The 23039-nt window shown below is 41.8% G+C and overlaps 2 protein-coding genes across 3 annotated transcripts; both read right to left on the reverse strand.

The window, feature by feature from the left end:
• Window positions 1–195: 195 nt before the first annotated feature.
• On the reverse strand, window positions 196–6133 carry trim59 (tripartite motif containing 59). Of its 2 annotated transcripts, XM_040009327.1 has the most exons (6): window positions 5830–6133; window positions 5164–5240; window positions 2758–3062; window positions 2433–2654; window positions 2132–2341; window positions 196–1945 (listed from the first exon to the last, which is right to left on the reverse strand). In XM_040009327.1, exons 3-6 carry the CDS (start codon window positions 3010–3012, stop codon window positions 1343–1345), a joined length of 1290 nt encoding a protein of 429 aa, XP_039865261.1. In that variant the 5' UTR covers window positions 3013–3062; window positions 5164–5240; window positions 5830–6133; the 3' UTR covers window positions 196–1342. The 2 variants fall into 2 exon arrangements, with proteins under 2 accessions (XP_039865261.1, XP_039865260.1); XM_040009326.1 differs by lacking the exon at window positions 5164–5240.
• Window positions 6134–8113: 1980 nt separating this feature from the next.
• kpna4 (karyopherin alpha 4 (importin alpha 3)) lies at window positions 8114–22550 on the reverse strand. The gene is made up of 17 exons (XM_040009297.1): window positions 22323–22550; window positions 20607–20651; window positions 20333–20422; window positions 17778–17807; window positions 17533–17585; window positions 16021–16116; window positions 15700–15785; window positions 14949–15035; window positions 14697–14866; window positions 13495–13539; window positions 13225–13356; window positions 10600–10728; window positions 9921–10025; window positions 9758–9829; window positions 9396–9558; window positions 9217–9311; window positions 8114–8670 (listed from the first exon to the last, which is right to left on the reverse strand). The coding sequence occupies exons 1-17, from the start codon at window positions 22389–22391 to the stop codon at window positions 8575–8577; spliced, it is 1563 nt and encodes a 520-aa protein (XP_039865231.1). The 5' UTR covers window positions 22392–22550; the 3' UTR covers window positions 8114–8574.
• Window positions 22551–23039: the final 489 nt, after the last annotated feature.

The raw sequence follows: 23039 nt of genomic DNA on the forward strand, positions 1-23039 counted from the left end.
TAAATCCTTTTTATATTAAATGTGTAGTTAAATGTCTTTACAATGATACTGGAGTTTTGCTGGTTCAGCCAACGATGTAGGGAGTTTGATATACCTGAGCAAGCTTTTCCCTTTACAACTTAAAGGGAGCTCAATAATTGTTCTCATTGCAGCACAAAATGTTTCATCTCGCCTTTGGAAAAACTGAACACGACACAAGTATTTAAATTTATTTTCAATAGATGAGCTGAAGTTTATAAAAGTACAAACACTACAACAGGTGTGACTACATTAGTTTGATTTCAGCAGCATATAAAATCCTGGTTTGCATCATGCCTGTGCAGAGTCTGCATCACTGCACAGATATCTGCTGGATACTCAGTAAAATAAAGTAACAACTTTTAAAAGTTGACTGTAAATCGGCAGCATTTTAGGGGCTCTTTTTTTTTTTGTTTTGTTTTTTTTAAGGTAAGCTCTGTCCTGGGAACGATGTATTGGTCCTGGTGGAATTAATATAAAGCTATTAAGCGAGGCGAGCTGAAGGCATGATGGCTAAAGGCACAGTCAGGGAGGCGCTCGGCATCACTGCAACATGATCTGTGGTGGCTTTAACTCAGGTCCAACGAGTGTCTGCTTCCACTCACCAGGCTCTAAATTTCACATACTGCACCAGTCACCGTAAATCGCTCCGTGTGAGGGTTTCTACGTGTAGCCTGCTGCACTTGTGTCCCAAGTATAGAAACGGCAGGAAAGCTACTGAAATGTCCCATAGCAAGACTGGACAGAGAATGACCGAACGGTTCAAGATTGATTAGTGTTTGATGTTCTAAACATTATTTAGAGTAACATACGTCCAAAGAAGAGCAAAATCAATAACACAATAATAGAGGAAAAAGGATATAAAGCTACACAAAGTGCACCTACAGAAGGTTACAGGAAGCTTTTGAAATGTTTGTGCAGAACAATCACATTAGAGAAAACATACATACACGTAACCTTTTGAGTGTGACTAAAGGTATACTTATGGTTAAGGCATTTCTAATGAATCTTATTAATGTTTTTTGTTCAGTCTTTGCATCTATTGGCTGACTTTTTGTTTTTGTTTAGAATGACCTCAAGTTTTCCTGTTCATGAAAAAGGTCACTGTCCCAAACCCTCGCTGTGCAGACGTCAGCAAAATCTAATTCACCATTGTGGCTCTCGTTTTGTTAAACAAAACGGGAACGTAAAATCGTGAGTAGCAGCTGTTTACAAACTGTTTTAGGGTGGATTCTTTCCGTCTCTACACTAACAGGGAAGTGAGACTTAAAAAAAAAAAAAAACTAAACACATTTAAAGGTTTTCTGAACCTGCTTGGCCGTTCTTATCGAGACGTCAGAGTTTTAAATAAGGCAGCCAGGTGCTCAAACACCCTAACACCCACCGCAGAGAGCTGTGAGCTCCATCTATCTACAGCCACCCCCGCCGCGGTATATGCCCTCCCCACTGTGTCCCACACGCAGGTGATGAGTTCGCTGCTCAGGCTGTGGACCAAGTGACTGAGCCGAGACATGAGGGAGAAGCCGAGTGACGCCCCTCCGACCGGGTTCACCCACAGAACCGCCAACAGCAGCAGCAGCCCCAGCAGCACCACCGACGTAGTAGGTTGTAGCTCACCCCACACGTCCTGAACCCCTCTGCTGGAGCGACTCCCTCCAGCTTCACTCCCAGCACCGCCACATCTGGCACAGCAGCGCACCTTAGGAACAGGTGCCTCCTCCAAGCTCCCGATGGTCACGACAGACCAGTGCTGCTGGAGGTACTCTGCTGCCCGTGGAGTGACGGACAGGGTCATCACAGAGGGCAGAGGGGTTTTAATGAACTCCTCCACCCGCTCTCTGAACAAATGCACCTTCTCCAAGAAGACCAGGGGCGAGTCTTCATCCTCTACTGACGAACCCAAGGACACCAGATCCAGCTGTTCTTCCTGCAGGAAACAGGACTGTTATTGGCTCAGGTTCATGCCACAGGAGCAAAAACAGAAAATAATATGACTGGAAAAAAACTGACTAAAAATAAACCTTTTCTGCTTCTGCTTTCCAGATTTATTTTAGATTAAATAATTCTGTCTGATGAGCACAACTGGTTTTATAGTTCTGGTGTATGTACACACCTGTAGCTCCTTTACTTGGTGGATGAGAGGGTCATATGCGCGCGACACCTCAGCTCCAGCTTTATCTAGAGCGTCCAGGCAGGCTTGCCTCTTCCTGGCCAGCACCACCTCCAGCGTTTGAAAAAACTGGTTGACTTCCTGTCGGTCCTGCCTCACCACACCCTCACAGCAGGCCTTCTCCTGCTCCAGCTGTTCCCCCAGTTCACACACCTGGCAGAGGAGAGAAGATTCATTTACATGTAAACTAAACTTTAATAACTGGGGAACTTTTGAGTGTTGCAAAATTGAGAGTCATCTCCACCTGTGCCCATCTCTCCTCAGAGAGCCTTTTCAGAAGCTGTGATGGCGTCAGTTTTTCTCGGATAAAAGCTGCCTGCAGGTCGTCTACGGGATGGCCGTGGTGCTGCCCCACCGTCAGGCACAGCCCGCAGATTAGCTGCCGGTCCTGGATACAGTACATATTCAGAGGCTGCCTGTGGTGCTCCGGACAGGAAGGTGGTCGCGGCTCACTGTCCATCTGATACTGAGGACGGCACACACGCAAAACAGATGAGAGACCAATGAAGACAAACAGAGAGAAAAGCTCTGACTGCATGTTACACTTCATCTCAGTCACTCCTTCCTACTTTCTCGACAATAGCCCGCAGAGACACGTTGGTGGGCAGAGCATCTACACCCGCAGGGGGCAGCTCCACCACACTGCGACAGTTGGGGCATTTTAGCGGCAGGCGGAGCGGACGCCAGATGGAGTAGTTAGTCGACACCTGGAGGAGGTTGTCCAGGCAGGTCTTGCAGAAAGTGTGTGAACAGGGCAGGACTCGTGGGTCGGAGAACAGAGAGTAGCACACGGAGCACGTCAGGTCCTCCTCTAGGTTGTCCATGATGGAGACTGGCGCTCAGGTGGAGGGGTGAGGGTTTGGGGAGAGGAAATCTGGCAGGATATAAAAACAGTTGTTGCACATGTTTAGAGAAATAAATGAAGTGTTAGTGAATATGGGGCTTAATTTAGACTTAAACTGAAAGCTATTGTGAGGATCAAGTTATTAACCTACAAGGCTGGTGTGAAAAACCGAATAACTGGTTGGGCCTCCTTTACCAGCAAGAACTGGTGTGTCAGGTGTGGAGGAATTTCTGCCCACTTTTCTTTGCAGAATTATTGTAATTCAGCAACATTGGAGGGATTTTGAGAATGAACCGTTTGAAAATTGGAATCAGCTCAGGACTTTGACTAGGCCACTTCAAAGTCCTTATTTTTGCCTTTCTTTAGCCATTCAGAGGTGAAATTGCTGGTGTGATTTGGATCATTGTCCTGCTGCAGAACCCAAGTGCACTTCAGCTTGAGGTCACAAACAGATGTTGTTAATGTTGTTCTGGGTTCTTTTGTGACCTCTTGGATGAGTCGTTGATGTGGTCTTGGAGTAATTTTGGTAGGCCAGTCACTCCTGGGAAGCTTCACCGCTGTTCCGGGTTGTGGATAATGGCTCTTGGTGTGGTTTGCTGGAGTCCCAAAGCCCTAGAAATGGCTTTGTAACCTTTGACTCTAGACTGATATATGTCAGTTACTTTGTATCCCAGGTGTTTCTTTAGATCTTGGCATGTGTTGCTTTTTGAGATCTTTTAGTCTGCTTCACTTCGTCATTCATGTTCAATTTAAGGGATTTCTTGATTCAACAAGTCTGCCAGTAATCAGGCCTGAGTGTGTTTAGTGAAACTGAATATAGCTTTCCAAACTATGTGGTTAATCACAGTTAATCCATGATTTAACAAGAGGGGCAATTCGGTTTTCACACAGGACCAGGCAGGTTTGGATAACTTTTCCTCTCTTAATCAATGAAATCATTATTTAAAAACTGCATTTTGCATTTACCTTTGTTATATTTGTCTAATATTAAAATGTGAAAATGTGTTTGATGATCTGAAAAATGCAAGTGTGACAAATATGCTCATCTCTAATCCTGTGCCTCGTAATGAAAATCTGAGGATATTCAGCTCTGCCACCTCCAAATGCTGTCTTTTTAATCACTGCCACTGTCTCCAAACCATCACAGCAGGTCTCACTACCATCTCATAAACTTTTCCTTTTATTCTCATTGCTATGATATCGTAAAATCAACCAAACACTCATCTCCACCTCTTTTGTACACTGTCTGTTACTTTAGATGGTTGACTCCAGGTATGTAAACTCATCCACCTTCACTGTTACACCTGTCTAGCTCTCATTCATACGCATGTTATATCTTGCGTTCTTCTTCTTTCCAGAGAACACCTCCACCGAGGAGGTCTTACCTGCTCCCACTACAGATCACAATGTTGTCTGCAAACATCACAATGTTGTCTGCAAACATCACAATCCACAGAGATCTGTCAGCGTGACCATCACCACTGCAAACAAGAAGGGGCTCAGAGCAGATCCTGGACATAATCCCACCTCCACTTTGAAGCCATCTGCCACTCCTACCACACACCTCACATACTTCTATGCCACTCCTGACCCCCTCATACAGTCCCACAGTTCTTCTCTTAGCGCTCATATTGATCCTCAAGTTAGGTTATCATACTAAAAAGGCATTATTACCTCACCTGATAGCTCAGCACTGATACTAACTGTCTCCCCTGCTAGCATTTCATAAGAATACCTATGAAAACACTCTGGTTAGGGACATTTCCTTTATTGGTGGGTCTAAAGGCAACCAGGCAAAACCTTTACCTGAGGATCTAGCTCAGAATGTATTTTCAGATCACTGAGAAGGGTTTGCCACACTGCTGCAGTGTCACTGGAGATGATACAGGTTAGTAAAACAGTCCTAACTACAGTCTTAGTACTAAATAATTTACTGATATTAAAAAAAAGAAAAAAAGAAAAGTTGAACACTATGTGTTAAGAGTGCCTCAGATTACCTGATAAAGTAATCTGGGTGTATAATTACTACTTATCCTATAAACACGTTCAAATCTAACCAATGTGAGAAAGAGGTGATCATTCACTGAAAAACAAGAGAACAGCCAAAAAAAAAGGGCTCAGCTCTTATTACCGGATCGGTTATATTGTAGTGTTCGTGTGCTCTCTCCTCCTGTTACAGCCAGGACCGCAGCGACAATAGGAGGCCCTCTGCCAGCACCCACCCAGTCCAACACACACACACAGCGAGAGAGACAGAGTTTGTTGTGAGGACACGCTATTCATCTGTCCCCTACATAACCTGATCCATACACGGAGTCTGACTGGGGCCAATTTGGCGCCCAGATTCAAACAGGTGACCGATGTCCAGCTGCCCGCGGCGAATCGGCATCAAGCCAAACGTGGTCTCCTCCACGTATGGAAGTGTACATCCAAAAGCATTACTTTAAAACCCATCTACACCGAGGTGTAAAGTAGCGGCAGAGACTGCTACAGTTCAGTTTTCACTCATGCGTCATATTTTACATTCTTAATGTGTGTGGAAAAAGTAGTAACGCGTTAAAAACAGTGTACATTATTAAAATGTGCTCTTTACCCGAATGTTTTTAACTTAACTGTGCTAGCCACACAGCAGTTGCGGTCACTAATTTAATAGCAATTTTCCTCATCTGCTGATTCTAGTTTTGACGTAAAAAAAAGAAAAAGAAGAAACCCCACCAACTTTAACAACTTAAGCACCACTTTTCGTGTAGAAATCTCCTTTTTAAAAGAAACAAAACAAAAACAAGACCAAACTCACCGTCAGCTGGGAGAAAGCGTCTGTCCAACAACAGAGCTTTCACTTCCTGTCAGCTCCTACGCGTGCTGCGTTCACGTGCACTCCCGCAAATCCTGTTAGCGATGAAAGAAAGAAAACGGGAAAAGGCGCTAGACTTCTAGAGCGCATGCTCGTATAGTAAAGACTGCGAGTAAAATAAAACCCAAATAAATAATAATTATTATTATAAGCGGTAGCTATTTTTTTCCGCAGTTATGCATTTTTTAAAACCGGTCATCCATTTTTCCGATAGCACCCAGAGGCGCCGCTATTTCCGTACCACGCACGAGCATAAGGCGCCTCTCTGGCCAATCAGGACTCGATTTTCCCCTAATTTGAAAAATTGTAACCGTTAGGAGAAGCGAAGATATTATCAGGGACACACAACAGATCACACACACGCAGTCTCTCGATTTGGGTTTCACTATTTATTTTCTCGAAGACAACCTATCCTGTATCCTACCTCCCCCGAAAAATGAGTTTGCTTTTGGGGGGGAAGCCACCTCATTCATTTATTTATTTTTTCTTTCCAAGTCGTAATTTTAAATTTGAAACCACGTTTGCTAACAAGGAATGCTGCAAAAAAAAAAAATACCCCTATGTTCAAACAGAAGGCTTATTCATGAGCACAATGTGTAATCATTACTACAGTGTTTGAAGTTAACACAAAAAAATGAAAGGGGTAAGCTTGTACACCTAGCTGGCAGAAAGAGGAAAGGGGAGTAATGGGGCTAAAGGACTCAGGTACTAAAGTTACAGCAAACTTGTTCATGGGTTTATATATTATTCAGGAAAACCCACATACTCCAGTCTGATGTGTGGGACACCCTCTGACCTTGAGAAAAAAAAAAGAAGTGGGGGAGGTTAAACCACCTGAAATAAACTCAATTTCTCACTAAAAAGCATCCTTGGATTACTCTTGAAAGACAACAGATTGTGGTTGAGTGAGTGATGCATATTGAGATTTTGCTGGCAGGTCAAAACCTATAAAAACCCGCCAGCACACCTTCAGAAAGACGTCAGGCCTCACTTTGCAGTACATGTGCAAAAACCATATAGATTATTTAGCAAATCAGACACTAGTGAGGGAAAAGGGGAAGGAGAAACATGTAACATTTAAGCACAGTTTTACTTAAAATGAAAATTACACTGTATCCACAGCCTAAGGAAACTAAAATACCCTAAAAAATAACTGTGCTATAGTTTAGTACATGCAAAGGTTATGATTCACAATCCTACGTGAAATGGCCATTGTCCTCTTCTCCCTTGGTGACAATCAAAGCTATGGCAACAGTACTGCAAAGCAGTGATTTTGCTGTTAATTGAAGGGAAAAGGGGTGGGGGAAAATAAAGGAGTTACAAGGAGGAACAGGTCATTTGGTTGATTATAAAGTGAAGGTGTCAACAATTTCACAGCATCAAGCCCATATCTGGTGTGTAGGTTAGGGATGTGGTGTGAGGATGGAGTACGATGGTCATCAATCACCTTTACAGAAGCGATATGAAACTAAAAGCTGGAAAACAAAGTCATTAAAAAAAGGAAAAGAAAGAAAAAGAAAATACACTGGAGGCAAAAAAAAAAAAGAAAAAAAAAAAAAAAGCCCAAAAGCCACCAAATGCATCTTAATACAATGCACTGCTGCTCCACACCTGCCAATAACATTGTCCAGTGTCAATTAATACTAACTTAATAAATCAAAAACAAAATCCTGGTGACGACAATGGTTTTCTCATATCCACAGTTCCTTCTTTCAGGGATTTCGCAGATCAGCCTCTCAAAGGCAGAATTTCTTCCTGAAACCTTTGCGAACCTCATTGTTGCAATTTTCTTTTCTCTTCAGATGTTTTTGTATCTTTTTTGTTGTTGTTGGTTGTTTTTTCATTTTTCCTCATCTCTGCATGCGTTCTCACCCAGTCTCGCACACTCCCAGTTCACGCACGCAGCCAAGCACACACGACTCATCCGTCCACTCTCTCGCAACATGCGAACACGCGCAGCCGGACTCCTGGCCCCGCCCACCAGGGGGAGAGGACTGCGCCCCGCGTGGGGGGGCGTCTCGTTGGAGGAGATGAACCTGGCTCCTCAGCGCTGAGTCCAGACATTCGTACACAATGGGTCCATTCACACACATGTCTGATAGCGTGGCCGATTGGGGGAGGGGCACATTGAGGCTGGCGCCCTCTCTAGTCGGAGGACCGCAGAATTGTGATGGTTCGTTGTTCATCTCAGTTCATAATCATAGTTATAATCATTTCTGCATTTTGCTGTATTGTAATATTTCAAGATCACTTGATTTTCTTTTTTTTTTTTTTTTTTAAATGTCCTTGGTTCTCCCTGGGCAGACATGGAGTTTTTCTTATTTTCGTTTTTCTTGTCATTTGAAGTAGTTTTCCGAGGACGACAGCTCCAATAACACAGAAGTTATGTCGGCATGTCTCTCAACACATTCGATGTAGATGTTTTGCTTTTTTTTGCAACATGTAGCCACTCATTCTCACTCGCACCCACTCGCCATCTCAAACTTCATTTGGGCTGGTTCCCCTGGAATGCCAAATGAAATCCACATATTTTTCTTTCAGATAAGATGCAGCCATGGATCCCACGAGCCAAGCACAATGGATCAAATTTCTCACACTCGCTCTCTCTCGCCCTTTCTCTCCTAATTTTTTATATGTTGAACAGAGTGCTGCATCGTGAACAAAACTCCAGAATACCCCAGATGCCGTCTAGAACTGGAATCCCTCGGCTGGCACGTTGGCTGAGTTGAAGCCGTAAGTTCCGCCCTGGATGGCCTCCGGGACCAGGTTGGTGTCTTCATCGATCTGAAAGACAGACGAGTAAAAGGAGCATTAACACTGTGCGGACAGTCAGCAGACGAGGCGTTAGGGTCAAGACGATAGCCAGCCGCTATTCCTGAGCCAGGGACCATCAGCAGCTTTCTAAAGAAAGTGGGTCTACGTAGCTCTACTTATTGAAGTTAACTTTGTGAATTCTGGTATGTGATTCTGGGTTTCTGGAAGTGGGCTGTCTTGCCAACTTGCTCCTCAGGGATATTAAAGTTTATCTACATCCTAAATAGAAGAACTGTCAATACAAACAATCACTTTGGCACTTCTCCTTGGATTAACCACCTTGCTTTGTGGTATGACAGCACCATGGTAACGACCTAAAGCTGACAGTGATTCAGACCGCTGACCCGAATCAAATTAGCAGTTTGGACAGCCACACTGGGCAGGATCCATTTTCAGACTTACACTATGATTTGTGGCTCAAAGTACAGTGAAAAGGGCGAAACTGGAGCCCCATTTGTGACAACTCAGATAATAATAATAAAAGAAAAAAAACTGCAGATATCCTAAGTAACTTACATCATCAGATGAGAAGAACTGATCAATAATTTCGTATGCCAATTTGTAGATATCTTCATTTTCATGATTCTGCAGTTGCTCCACCTTTTCCAGACCTGTGAAACAAAAAACAATTACACATTAACACCTGATGTTAACAAGTTAAGACCAACAATTGTGATGGTAAAGGTGACACTGACCTCCGCATTCCTCAATGAGGTTAGCAATAGTTTCTGCCTCATCGTCAGCCATTTTTAGGATATTGCTGAGGCCATCGAGAACAACCTGCACAACCTGAGCATCCTTCACTGTGAGCAGGTTGCAGAACGGAGGGATCACCTGCTTCTCGATCAGGTGTGCCACCTGAAGACGACACAGAGATGCACTATCAATAAATCACCGCGTTAAAAAAGGAAGAGCATTTTACTCATCAATGAAAATGATTAAGCTTAAACTTATTCTTAAAGCAGCAAATATTATGAAGTCATTTCAGTTCTATGTTTACAGAACTTACCGACTTCCCATTTCTTGTACACTTTTCATGTGTTTGGGAGAGGCTTACCTGATCTTTCCTCCCACTTATTGTCAGGTTACTGATGGCCCAGGCTGCTTCTTTCTGAGTGCCAAAGTCGCCCTAAAACATACATTCAATGTAAGCAACCCATCCATCACCCAGAAGCTCTCTGAAAGTAATTAAACAGGATCGACTTAAGATGGATACAAACCTTATCGAGCAGGTGAATGATCATGGGAACCAGCTTGGCATCAATGACGGCCTGCACCTGTTGCTGGTTACCTGCTGTGATGTTGGACAGGAACCACACTGCCTCCTACAGGACAAAAGCATAAACACAAGAGTTAGTGATGATTTTCTCTCATGAGAATGATGTGCTGTGTCACAGAGATTCAGTGTATGTTTGATCACAAAGCAAGTGGGAGCTGGATCAGAACCCAGGGGTCGAAACAGAGTTTTGACTCCCGGCTGAGACAGAGTGCAGTGGGCGGGGAGAGGGTGACTTTGAGGCTCTAATCATCGACCAGTCACAAAAAGGAGGCCTCTTTTTTTACGTGACTGGTCTCAGATGCACTCCGATATCAGCAGAGACGCTTGGTCTTCAGCACCCTTTCTCCACCAACCCATGTATCTCACACACACACACACACACACACTACTACCCCTTATCAAACCCCTAACCTATGCTACTAATTGAAGGTATAAAGTTGTTGGCGTCCTCTTCGGTTCTTCGTCTTTGTGGTTCTGCACCTTTTAAATTCCTGCTCTCAGCTATCTGCCCCATCTATTTCCTTTCACGCAGCACTCACTTGCACAACGTCTCTGTTTTCATCACTTCCAGATGACTGACAAAGTTTGTGTGTTTCTTACAAACAGTCGGAGAACGTTACCTTGTTGATTTTCTCCTTTGGGTGGGTGAGGAGCGCAGGGAAATGGCTGAGGGCGTCACAGTTGAGCACCACCTGGGTCTGTTCGTCTGTGCCGGTCACAATGTTCCCAACAGCCCTCAGGGCAGCAGTCTGCATGTGGAGAGGAAGCGCGTTTGATGATGACACAAAGAAGACTTCTTTCGTAATACTCAATATGCTTGTAGCACAAAGAAACTAAGACAAATCTCACTGGAGTTAAACAGTAAGAGCAGTTAAAAAGAAGAATTATCACCACATTTTTGCTTCACTTAGTACAATTATTAATGTTTCCAGTGTTGAGATAACAGAAGTAGTATTTTATGATTTTTACATTTTAGGTACTCCGGCTGGATCGTCCATATTGCTTGGTTGGTCAATATAATCCCACGCAACCCAAGCTGCCATTGGTGGTCTATAAAAAGTAGAGATGGACCGATCCAATATTACGTATCGGTCCGATACTGACGTAAATTACTGGATCGGATATCGGAGGGAAATAAAAAATGTAATCCGATCCATTAAATATAAAAAAAAAAAAAGCACCTCAAAAAACTTGCGACATGGTGTAACTCAGCTCATAACCGTAGCACGTCGGAGCAGTGTGCTCACGTGATAGAGGGCTGTGTGTATTTGTAGCCTCGCTAGCAATCCGGCATTTCATCTCCAAGGAAGTTATCCCAGAGAGAAGTAAAGCAGGTGTGTAAGTTCATCTCTGAATGTTTGTAAAGCATTCCCGCGTTAAGCTTAACAACCGATATATGGAGCGACTGCCTCTCTCTTTCCCTCCCTCTCCTGCTGCTACTTCAATCATGAAACTGATCAATGATCAGCTGATCGGCTTTGTCGCGAGTCCGTCTCTCTTGTTTGTTTTTGGCCCACTTCGCGCCAGAAAGAGGAAACCAGCGGCTGAACAACAGCAGCACGTTTAAGTTTGATAAGCTGTTGTTAGAATTTATTTAATATTACTTTCTACACCAGCATCCTTTTCTACGTAGCTGACGGCTGGTAACTGTGCAGGGGCGGATCTAGCAAAGTTTAGCCAGGGGGGCCGATTGTGCCCCCTTCTCCCTGTTAATGCCCTAAGACATACTTTTCTTTCTTATTCTCATTTAAAATGTCTAGCTTTTAATAAATAATTATCCGAATCTTACACCCAAAGTTTTAATCTGATGTAAAATGTATAGAAGTCCATTACTGTATATAATAACTATTAAGTCTAATATACCCTAGTAAGTTACACTACTTTTTCCTTTGGGAAGATACGATCTGTGCAGTCTGCAGTTCTGTTGAAGAAAGATGTTGAATCTATTTAATTACTCTTGAAAAATAATTGATTTCTGTGCATTTTATTTCACACTGCATCAAATTAAAGTTTATTACGTCGATTAAGCATCATGAGGTGGAGAGTGGTTCCCTATTTTTTTTGCTTGCTATTAGTTAGGTTGCTTAATATTTCTGCTAAGTACTCTTTAAAATACCAGGATTGGGAGGATGGAGTAGGTTTAAGTTTATTAGATTGATCAGTATTGCTGAACTATGAAATATTTTGGGTGCAGTGTATTATTATTTTTTTTTTTTTTTTTTTTTTTTTTACATACAGGTTTAACAGAATAGCTTTAGTGTTTGTTTGTTTTTTTTACTTGAGTATGAACTTATACAAAAAGCAGCAAGATATTAAAAAAAGTTTTATCGATTAAAAAAAAAAACCCCACTATATCGGATTCATATCGGTATCGGCAGATATCCAAATTTATGATATCGCTATCGGACATAAAACAGTGGTATCGTGCCATCTCTAATAAAAAGCTATGCGTTTTGAAACCAACCCGAACCCAGATACTGCCAAATACTTTTAAAAGTGCAGGCTGTTTATGCTGTTTCAGAGTAACTGATAACATGTCAAAGATGTTTTGGGTTGTTGACAAGCAACAAAGCATATAGCTTTAATGCAGCATGCTAACCTATGTGGGTTAGTTTCTGCTAACTTCTTATTTAATGCTCAGAACTGACATCTTTTAGTGCGTTTGGTCAGCATCACTGTTTCAATGTCTCAGCGACACACAGACCAAGCAGGACTTAAAGCCTCCTCTCTCATGTAAACGAGAAATCACAACAACAAGAGTCTAACAGTTTGTTCTGGACATGAAGTCCAAAGTCTGTTGTTCTAGGATTACCAGTTAATGCAGGTCTATTTTCAGATGGATGAGTACTGGTTGGATCCCAATCTGTCATCATTTTAGATAACTTGGTAAGAGTGATTTAATGTATCACAAATCCTGTTTTTTTAATCTTTGTTCATAAGATATAACAACACTTAGAGTGGTTGAGTGAATAAGGGAGCACTCGAAAGGAGCTTTAGAGGGAACACAGACAACTGAGTCGGATTTATTTAATGTAAACGTGATGTGAAAGTTTACTTCTCTGTGCAACTGTTTAATAACTTGAAGAGTGGGTAAAATTTCAGTCAACCAAGATATCTTTTGGTTGAATGCAGCGCTAATCTTCACATGATGTTGGTTAATTCTTCTGCATCAATGGGGTTTTTAAAACAATACCCAATTTAGGTCTAATTAGACATAAAAACGCCCCCATGCCCTTTTCCCATACCTGAACTTTAACCTCCTGGTGACTGAGCAGAGGTACCAGATGTGGGACAATGCCGGAGTCAATAACCATTTGGATCTGCTCGTTCCCAGCATCTGTCAGGTAGGACAGAGCCCACACTGTGTCTACCAAGATCTGGAGGTAGCAAAGAAAGAAAAGATTCAAATGAATACATTTTGCTTTCTGTTTAAACTTGATTCGACAGGGATAATTTAGCTGGAACTGGGAAGCCAGTGTGCATCGTGGTTACGTAGGACAGTTCTGGGTACTTACACTGACGTCAGTGTGGTGGATCAGAACGCAGAGAGCTGGCAGTATCTGAGAAAGAAAATAAACTGTTACGAGGTGGATAAAATGAGAGTGAAAACACAAGTAAAGTTCCTGGCATGATTCAAGTTTGATCATAGCTGCAGTGTTGACGTAATTAACCACTATAATTTCTGACAACTCTTCTCTGAATCATCTGATTACAACACATAACTAAAACAAAGCTGCTGTCCTTTGACTGGCCTCACCTAACCACAGGTTCACTGAATTCTGCACTGTGTGCCTTGCATCTAACACTTGAACAGGACATGAAGTCTCACAGATGCGGACTTAAATCAGTTTATCTGCCACAATCCAGTTGCTGACATACTGTCCCAACGTCCAACTTGATACTCCCTGATACATTTAGATGGATCAGACAGTTTCAACCACATTTCAAATGTCTATACCAGGGGTGGGGAACTCCAGGGCTGCAAGTTTAGATGTGTCCTTGATCCAACACAGCTGATTGTAATGGCTAAATTACCCCCTAAACATGTCTTGAGGTTCTCCAGAGGCCTGGTAATGAACTAATCATTTGGTTCAGGTGTGTTGACCCAGCGTGATATCTAAAACCTGCAGGACACAGGCCCTTGAGGCCTGGAGTTCCCCCAACCTGGTCTATATAAATGCTGGCTTCCCTTACACCTTAATATTTTCAACCCATTTTTCAGGACTTGTAACTGCACATACTGCAAACTGTATATAAAGGATGGACATAACCACTGTGACATCACCTGTATGTTATTGAAGTCTCGAGCTGCCTGCTATTTATCGCCCTCTTTTTGTCTCCAGTTTATGACCCATGACTTACTAAATGGTCATCATGTTTTTCTTCAACAAGACTTCAAACTATTGAAGGTGTTTTTAAACCCACAAGCAAAGCATTAACTGTGGTAACATCAAGGACATAGGTGAGGATGCTTTTCTACATACTTCTGCTGAGGCCACTGGTAAAGGTACAGCCAGCAAATAGAAACACAAATAAGTTAAGACGTCCATAAATGAAGCGGCCGATGGTTCAAGTTTATTTTGCACCGTCTCAATGTTAAAATTCAAAGACCCTCAAATGTTTTTTGCTCTTGGTATAAATGAGGGAATAAAAACGCAAAACCAAATGATGACAGTGCATTCCTACACCCCTAAGCACATGCACTCTCTCCACATACCTCCTGGATTGTCTCCATGGGTGGTGGAGGATCCTTGTGACGGCAAAGGTTGACCATGACCCAAGTGACATTGCGGAGGAAGGTTATGGGGATGGAGGGACTGATGAAGGAGAGCAAGGGCTTCACCACACCCAAGCTGATCACATAATCTCTGCACTGAGGGCCATCACCTGGAAAGAACACACAGATTTTAGGACCGAATTAGGATTAATTTCTAATGCAGTCCTGTTCATTCTGTTCATTGCAGCTCACCTATGATGTTTCCCAGAGCCCAGACGGCCTGTTCACACACATTCTGGTGAGGAGAGTGAAGCAGCCTCAAGAAGAGCGGCACAGCGTCTAAACAAAGGAAAACAGATTATAAAAAAATAAACAGAAATCACTGACTCAACAAAGAAATTTCTAAGATCTTAACTAAGAAAGCACTTTTAAACCTGATTAAGATGACTAAATGTTGCTGTTAAGACTGCATAATACATCAATGATTGGGACTGTATGTACTGTAATGATAGGCACTGCCGTTTAATGTGATCAACCACAAACAGGTCATGACACCAAGAAACAAAGAACGTGGTTAAGGAGGCGGCTTTGATAAGGCCCGGGTCACACAGGCCATGAAACCAGTCAGGGGCTACACATTTTTCCTAGCGACTAATGGTTGTTAGGGCACCTCCAACCGATCTCAGGCCTAAGGAAAACAGCACAATTCCACTTTTACAAGTAGAATTAAACCAATATCACAAAGTAAATCTTTACAAATGCGGAATTACCCATTACAATCTGTGTTTTCCAAATTACTGAGGTCGCTAGTACTTATACTAGTATTTTATATTACAGAAATTTGCACAAGTCTTCACCTCGTCAAAAGTCTTTAACTACAATAAAAATCTTGATTTCTCAAAAGTTAATTTTACCACCTTATTATCTCCCAGGCTAAATTTAGATTAAGAAAGACACATTACAGAGTAAAGCAAGATAAAGCTAAGAAAGAAGTGAAACTTACTAGACTGGACCACAGCTTGAGTCTGCTCTGAGGTCCCAGAGGCTATGTTGGTTAGAGCCCAGGCTGCCTCAAACTGGAGAGAGGGGCTGTGGAAAGGTGCAGAAGAGGCAATTATAGAAGTGAGCATGATTGTGTCAGTGTGTTTAACAGTAAGAGTACTAATGAACAGAAAGAATACTAACGAGCCGATTATGTTCCACCATTCCTGGAAAGTGAAAACTAAAATGTATTTGCATATCTGTGACGTTGTTTGGATGTAGGGTGCGCTAAAACACAAACTCAACGCTACATGCAGGCAAACAAGAGCTACAGCTGGCTTACTTGTCATCTCTGTCCAGGCAATGCACCAGGATAGGAAGGATCCCAGACTTAATCAGGTCATCTATGGGAGGATTACGGTCACTGGACAACAATTTTCTACAAAAACAAAGAGAAAACAAAAGACAATTACTCTCTCTCACACAACCCCACACACACAAAAAAACCCCACACACAAACACCAAGCTGAAGCGACTGAGCACAGAGAGAAACAGCTCAAGAATTTCAAGTATCTTGAGAATGCAAGTCAATCACAATATCAGTGACTCCAAGGAGACATCACCCTGATTATCACCTAAAATAATCAACGTTATTTTGATAGCTAACACGTGTACTCTTATCATGCATCTGGGTTGTTGTTGTTGTTTTAAAGAGAAGGGGGGGGGGGGGGGGGGGGAAGGTGCCGTTTTAATTTCTTTAATATTTTAAGAACACTGTTAATGCAAGCTGAATTAAACGCTTCACAGCTCTGACGTCTGTAACAGCACGTGGTGCTGTGGATTTGTAGCGAAACCGAAAAGCGGTATTGTGAAACAGAATGTGGCACCGTAACAATTTTATCTCGATATCTTATCTTGTTTTCATATTAGTTGAAAGTCAAAAACAAAATCGATGCATTTCCCGGCACATCTAACATCGAGCAAACAAAAAATAAAAAGATTCCCAGCACGTGAATTTGTTTCAGCTACCTTATGCTGCATGACTGAGCTGCAGAGCCATTTACAATGTCCATTAATTAGACAGAGCTGGCTTATTCTTGAATCGCATCTGTCAAGCAAAGCTGGAAGGGGGGAGAAAAAAAAAAAAAAAAAAAAAAAAAAAAAAAAAAAAAAAAAAAAAAAACCTAAAAATGGTAAATGGCCTGTATTTATATAGCGCTTTACTAGTCCCTAAGGACCCCAAAGCGCTTTACACATTCAGTCATCCACCCATTCACACACTGGTGATGGCAAGCTACATAGTAGCCACAGCCACCCTGGGGCGCACTGACAGAGGCGAGGCTGCCGGACACTGGCGCCACCGGGCCCTCTGACCAACGGGTCAACGGGTGAAGTGTCTTGCCCAAGGACACAACGACCGAGACTGTCCAAGCCGGGGCTCGAACCGGCAACCTTCTGATTACAAGGCGAACTCACAACTCTTGAGCCACGATCGCCCCAAAAAAAAAAAAAAAAAAAAAAAAAAAAAAAAAAAAAAAAACAACCACACACACAACAACAAACACTTCGCCCCAGAAAACAAAACACTTTGAAGTTGTATTTTGCAAAGAACCAGCAATTTCAACCAGAAAGACCGCCAAGACAGAGCTGTGATGTACGGCGCCGTACATCACAGCTCTGTCAGTCGGTGAAGTTCACTTATTGTGAAAACTCCACAAACAGTAGTAGGGGACAGCATTTTTTCCCCCCTAGATGTTGATGTGCAGTGGTTTCTATTTGCAACATGATGTAAAAGACAAAGAATAGTTATCAGGGTCCGTCCTGAGGCAGGCCAAGTGTGTGTGTGTGTTTTTACCTGGCGGCCTGAACAGCGCTCAGCTGGACGCCCTGGTTATCACTGGTAGCATTCTAAAAAAAGAAAATACAAATGAATCACGCACAATACAACAATCAACATATTTATTTTATAGCAACAATGTGTGTTTTCCAAAATATCTTTAGTTAGAGGGAGTATATTATAAGACATTAAGCAGACTTTAAAGGACATTTGTTATTTGTAATTAATCATTCAAATAACAGGAGAGGAAATATAGCACTTACTTGTACTATTGCTTCAAGAGAGGTGTTTTGCTGAAGAAGAAGATTTCAGAAAGATTAGGACTCTGTTAAACACGTAAACCCAAAAGTACAAAAACATACAGGATGTGTAACAAAAAAAAAACATTTTAAACCCAATGTGTAAAAAAACAAACAGCACTATTAAAGGCATGTAGTGAGTTATCAGAAGGACAGCGAGCAGACATCTGTTAGCTTCTTGTTTTTATATGTGAAAACTGTTAAGACAGGAAAGTCTAAAGCACCAGCTGACGGCTGGGGGATTAAGAAATGCCGTCAGGAGTCTCGCTTGAACCAGTCTGGTGTTACGGTGTAACAGTCAGCAAGCTGGACGTGCAGGCCGTCATTCACCATGACAAAATGCCAATTGGCACCCTTACCCAGTGCCCCCTACATGAAGTTCAGAGTCAAACGTAGGCCCTGAGTGGCTGAACTTATTGGAAGATACCTCTGATTAATTTATGCAGCACGAGTGGAAACCAGAAAAAAAAAATCCTAGCATCTCTGAGTGAAGCAGATTTATGATGTTGTATTTACATTCGATGTCTGGGCAGATGATTAAAGAGGCAACTCCAACCTAGAGATATTAAAAATACTTGAGACAAGAATAAAGAAAGGAACAGCTGAGGGAAAGAGGATTCAGTCGTAAGGTCCAAACTACTTATTTTGCAGAAGCTAACAAAAAGCATCCTTAAGGAAACAATTAAATAAACCTTAAAACCACTATCACTGGTGTGATGAGTAGTTAAAGCAGACTTTCACAAAGGCCAGTGTAATGTTTTGCAGTGAGTCAGAGCAGCATGTCACTGTTGATCTACTGCTAAGCAGCTCACTCCAAGTTAGCTTTCTCAACACTATGAGGTAGTCAGAGTGATTGCAATTTTGAACTGCTGAGTGGCCATTTTAACCCAACGATGCCACCAAATCCAGAGACATGATGGATCCATTTTGTGTGACACCGTTAGCACAAAACATGAAGCGTGAGCCAACACTGCCTATACTACAAGATGGTTACTGAGACAATTGCAGATAGTTTCAAGCTTCTCAGGGTGTAAGGCGGAGTCCCCAATCTCAGTCCACATGGGCTGGTGTCCCTGCAGGTTTTAGATGTGTCCTCGATCCATCACAGCTGACTTAAATGGATAAATTACCTTCTCAACGTGTCTTGAAGTTCTCCAGAGGCCTGGTAATGAACTAATCATGTGATTCAGGTGTGTTGACCCAGGGTGAGATCTTAAACCTGCAGGGACACCAGCCGTTGTGGACTGGGGTTGGGGACCCCTGATGTAAGGTTTAAAACTGATGATCCAACTTTTTGCACATCCACAAAAGCACCTTGTGACATATGTTAAGAAAAATATGTTGTTGAAAATAAAGTACACCTTGAAATGCCCGATGTCATCTGTGTTTAATCAGATTTCAGGGCTGTCCAATGAGAGAAAAGACCCAAGGCCTACTGATGAGAGCAGCAAAAATTTAAGCGAGAGCAATATTCTTGTTATCAGCTGACCCTTTACATTTAAGGAAGGTGGCTTTGTTGGTCACCTTTGTCTCAGAGCTCCTTTGTTGTGTGGAAGTAACATTATTAAAACACAGCCATAGAGACTGAAGTGGGCTGATGACATTTCTTTAAATCAACCATGAAATGTCCAGATAGGCCCTCTCTGCCTCCTTGTCATCACTCCAGAAAGTGATGAGTATTTTGAACTTAAAAACATTATAGCTAAATACAAACAGCTAGTGTATCACCCAACAAAAACACTGTACCACTTGAAATGGGTCAGTTACAGAGTAAAAGGATGTAGGTCATTTAATAGGCTACAATACCATGATATTTTACTTCACTGATTAACTTGACTGTGCATGCATTTACACATTGTTTAAATTGACCCCAACCCCTAACCTGAAGATTAAAAAGCATATAATGTCGGGTCTGAGACACTTGGGGAAAAATGATTTGGGGGCAGCTGAAACAGTACTACATATATTATTTATGTTGCCTTTTCTTACCTAGAATACATTTTAGGAAACAGAATAGGTGTTCACTGCACAGTTAACATAATAAAAATAAAATAAAATAAAAATGTGGCATTACTGTTTAGTAAAAAGCAAACTAAATATCTGAAAATAAGGTATGTTGAACACATTCTACCGAGTGAGTATCTTCCTTCGGGAAGAACCCATCAACAAGCAGACAGCTAGACAAACTGCATGTTTTTTCACACTAATGCCACACCGAGCTGACGTAAAGCACGGAGAGCCAATGAGGCAGCATCACATGAACAAGATGTCAGCAGGTTCTAAACCTCTGGAGTGTTTCATCACTGTGATGACCTGCACGTGCAAAAACCCCTTGAACAAACAGTCACGACAACCTTCCTCCCAGACTGTCATTCCCACTGCTTGGACAACACCCCACCTTTTAAAAAACAAACAAACAAAAAAAACGCACAAAAACTAAAAAGATGTTTACTTGACTTCCTAATGACAGGAGACTTGAGTGGGAAACTAAAAAAAAAACAAAAAACAAACAAACATACCGATCTGAAATCTCCGTCAACATCAGAGTCCTCACAGATGTCCTCATGGGGAACATTTCTCCTCTTCAGAAGATGCTCATCTCTTTTGTTCTGTAGAAATAATACTTCATATAAGCTCATACAGAATTTCATCATAAATAAATTAGAAATTTAGCATACATGCTATGTCACACAGATTTGCAGATAAAAGAGCAGACCATAACATAATGTACCTTAAAGTTATTAGTGTTTGAAATTGGTGGAAAATATATTTAAAAAATACAAATGTGATTACCTTTCTGAGTTCCACCACTACTTCAGTCCTCTGTCTTCTCATAGTCTGTGAGGAAAGATGGCACGGGAAGATTATACAGAAGGAGAGCTTTAATTAGCCTATACTGTCTTCAATCAATTCAAATCATACACAAACTACAAATGAGTGACTGACCTAATATTACTTAGCTTTAAGACCCTAACAACACAGATAATTCTTCTATTCTTTGACAAAGACAATATTTTATTAATGATCTTCCCTTTAAGGAACAAACACGATGAGGTACACTTAACCAACATTTTATCATCATATGAAGACACTGCAGTTCTGCAAAAGGTAATTAATATTTGTGATACTGTGTTGTACTGCTTTATGATCAAATCTGCACTACTGTATTAATATTCATGGACTGCATAATTTGTAAGAAATGCACGGTAGTCTTACTCACTGTTTATGGAGAAAAGCTAAAAGAGGAACGTTTTGTTGAATAGTACATTGGTTATAATGTTTATTTTCTGTCCTCTGATGGCCAAGACTTGGGAGAGCAGTTTAAATATTTCTTCATAGTAAAGTAATGACTAAGAGCTGGACGGGTTTTATTTAAAATAAAATCTTCATAAAGAGACATTTTAATGTAGGATTGTTGAATCTAACGACAGTAGCTGTCCTACGCGGAAGAGACATATTGCAGACAGTAAATAACTGACGAAAATAAGTTGTGGTTGCTGCTCGCGAAATCGTGTGTTCTTCAATAACAAACCTGCACGGTGCTTTTGTAACTGAAGTTTTCAGCAGGTTGTGAAGCGAGAAGCTCGTGTCCGGAGGCCTACCGCGCCACAGACTTGTCAAACAGGATGTATGAGTATATCCTGCTTATACATCTTAACTAAGCCCGCCTGAAAACAATATCAGCCGGGTAACATTACTGACACTCTGACCCGACTCTAACTCCCCTGGTAACTTATCGATCCGACGTTAGCTAACGTGTAGCTTTGATCTGCGGCTCATGTAATCATGTTATCTTAGCTATGCGCGCTGTTTTCACGGAACGTGTAACGTTAGCATTAACGAAATACAAGGATGCAAACAAACAGAAAATCAACTCAAAGCTTTGATTAAAACACTCAGGCGACCGGCCAGTAAAGAAGCTAACTGGTTTCCGCCATTGTTTTTGATTATAAAGACGGGGGATGGGTGGAACTGCAGCCAGCAGTACCACCATCAAACCCCAATTACCAAGCTAGCATAGGCTAGCTAACTGCAGTATCAAAATAACGATAAAATGCCGCCATGTTGTCTTAGCAATAAATTATATAGTTCTAAAGAACAGCTCGAAAGCCATGTGTATGAACTTTTCGACGAGACGGTGACTAACACGCCGAGCTAAACCTATCTGTGGGGTGATAGTCTTCAGTTGAACTAGCATGTACCCCGTGGGCCTGGCTAGCAGCGGGCTAGCAGATGAACTCTGGCTAGCGTTTCTGACGCGTTTTATAGCCAAAGCGGCCCATGGGTTAACGAAACCAGTGAGACCCGACAGGGAGTCGTCCGGCCCCGGCCAAATATTTAAAATAAGCTTTATGTAAAGACCCTGGCCGGGGCTCTGGGTACAAAGTTCCTATCGGTAGAAATTAGAAACGACGTCACAGGGAAGCGGAGCGGCGAAGCTGGAGGCAAACAGAGCGGCGGACGCTGTGGAAAAGAGAGATCCTCGACACCAATCGGCACAACTTTTACCTCCAAATCACGGCCTTTATTCTTGAAATTCTTCAGCCGCTGGTTGTCCAGTTTCTCGTTGTCAGCCATGTTATCGCTTCTGGTTACGTTAAATACAGATGGACTCGTGGATTTAGCTTTGAGCTACCCCTTTTCTGGTTCCCTTTTCTCAGCCTTTCGTTAGCGGACTATTTTTCGCAGCTCAGTCCGCGGTGCATACTGGGAATGCCGGTGGTGGAGGGCAGCCTCGATCTGGCGTAGCGGAAGGGTGGGGAATTCCCCGACACGCTCATTGGTGGAGGGCTCACTACAAGTTACTTAATCATTATATCTAATTTATATTTATATGTATGCACCGTCAGAGGTACGAACTGCACACAGTGTTAGCGCCAACTGATAAAAATAGTAAGTAAGTAAGTATAATTTTATTTATATAGCACATTCTAGATAAAAAAAAAAAATCACAAAGTGCTTCACAAGGTATAAAACAAAAACAGACAAAAGTTAACAAAATGCAATTCTAAAAAGACGTGTTTTTAGTTGTTAAAATAAATAAAAACAAATTTTATTGTCGCAAACGAAATTAAATAAATTGAAATAAACATATAAAAAGGCCCTAAGACGATTATGTTAAAATATGTCACTGACAAATACCCTATTTAAAAATAAACACTAAATAATAATGTATATTGAATAGTATAACTTAGGTCCGATAAAGAGTCCAAATCCAGCCACTGG

This window comes from Simochromis diagramma, unplaced genomic scaffold (genome assembly GCF_900408965.1).
Source record: "Simochromis diagramma unplaced genomic scaffold, fSimDia1.1 OVJJ01000344.1, whole genome shotgun sequence".
NCBI classification, from domain to species: domain Eukaryota; kingdom Metazoa; phylum Chordata; class Actinopteri; order Cichliformes; family Cichlidae; genus Simochromis; species Simochromis diagramma.